Below are 1,235 nucleotides of genomic sequence, written 5' to 3' on the forward strand. Positions count from 1 at the left end.
TCCCCGACTGTCCTCATCTGTCCCCCGCTGTCCCTGTCCTGTCTCTGACTGTCCCTGTCCTGTCTCTGTCTGTTTCCATCTGTCCCTGTCCTGTCTCTGTCTGTCCCCGACTGTCCTCATCTGTCCCCCGCTGTCCCTGTCCTGTCTCTGACTGTCCCCATCTGTCCCTGTCCTGTCCCTCTTTGTCCCTGTCTGTCCCCATCTGTCCCCGTCCGTCCCTGTCTGTGCCCATCAGCTCCATTTCTTTTTCCTGGCCTACGTCAGATGTCTTGCAGAGTTTGGGTGGAGCTACCTGAAGGAGCAGCTTCTCCCACAGACTGTGATAAAAACATCTTTAGTTTGATTTACACTCTGTGGTCATGTGACCACCACATACTGATGTCAAAGCAACATTAAAGTAGTGACTGCCTGATAAATAAACCCCGCAGCATTTCCCTGCTGTGTGGAAGACCAGTAGGAGACACCATTAGAAGAAACTGTCCACTGTTCTTGATGTGTTAAAGTGTCCCCATGTCTCTGTCCGATGTCCTCCCTTTAGCCCGGTGAAGAGACCAGAGCCCACAGATTTCAGTCAGATGAAACGCTCACAGAAACGCAGACTGCTGTAAGAGTTTTCTTTCTTTCTTACAGTGATTGAGAGCCAGACTACACTCCTGTGTGGAAATCCTCTGCCACTCTTCTTTATTGTTTTTACAGGGAGACTGAGACCAGCAGGTTCAGCAAAGCAGTGAGGACGCTCTCAGGTAAAACCAACCCTCTGGCTGATATCGGTGAGCTGCTGAGGAAGAAGATGAGACAGGAGGAAGAGCAAAGCTGCGTTTAGCAAGATCCCAAAGCTGGACTGTGGGAGGCTGAAGAGTATCCACACACGAACATTTCTAACTGTCAGCGAACAGCAACAACCCTGATACCTGTGAGTGACACAGCAGGGTTTCTCTGAAATAATAAATCACAACATTCAGACCCAACATGTACTGTTTCATTTCTCCTACAAGGTCACAAACTTTAATCACTGTGTTCATTAAAAATAATAATAACATCCCAGGATGTGTACTTTCAGCTGCTTGCCTGTGAATAAGGCCGTGACCTGACAGTAGTGTTCAGACTGTCACCACATGCACATACCTCTAACATACAGAAATGTGGATGCTTCTGATAATTCCCCTTTCTCTCAGCCTGGTGTTTTCCCAGGAATGTGGCACTGACTCTCCGCTGTAGATGCAAATGAAATAACA

General features: G+C 48.1%; 1 protein-coding gene across 1 annotated transcript in view; it reads left to right on the forward strand.

The window, feature by feature from the left end:
* Positions 1-964, forward strand: part of slx9 (SLX9 ribosome biogenesis factor) — an 11,928-nt gene extending 10,964 nt beyond the window's left edge. The window contains exons 6-7 of the mRNA XM_005747078.2: positions 539-604; positions 697-964. Coding sequence (XP_005747135.1) covers positions 539-604; positions 697-823 — 193 coding nt within the window. The 3' untranslated portion in view covers positions 824-964. The remainder of the gene's footprint in view (positions 1-538; positions 605-696) is intronic.
* The last annotated feature ends 271 nt before the right edge of the window (positions 965-1,235 follow it).

This window comes from Pundamilia nyererei, unplaced genomic scaffold, assembly GCF_000239375.1.
Source record: "Pundamilia nyererei isolate P.nyererei 1_Seehausen unplaced genomic scaffold, PunNye1.0 scaffold00188, whole genome shotgun sequence".
NCBI classification, from domain to species: domain Eukaryota; kingdom Metazoa; phylum Chordata; class Actinopteri; order Cichliformes; family Cichlidae; genus Pundamilia; species Pundamilia nyererei.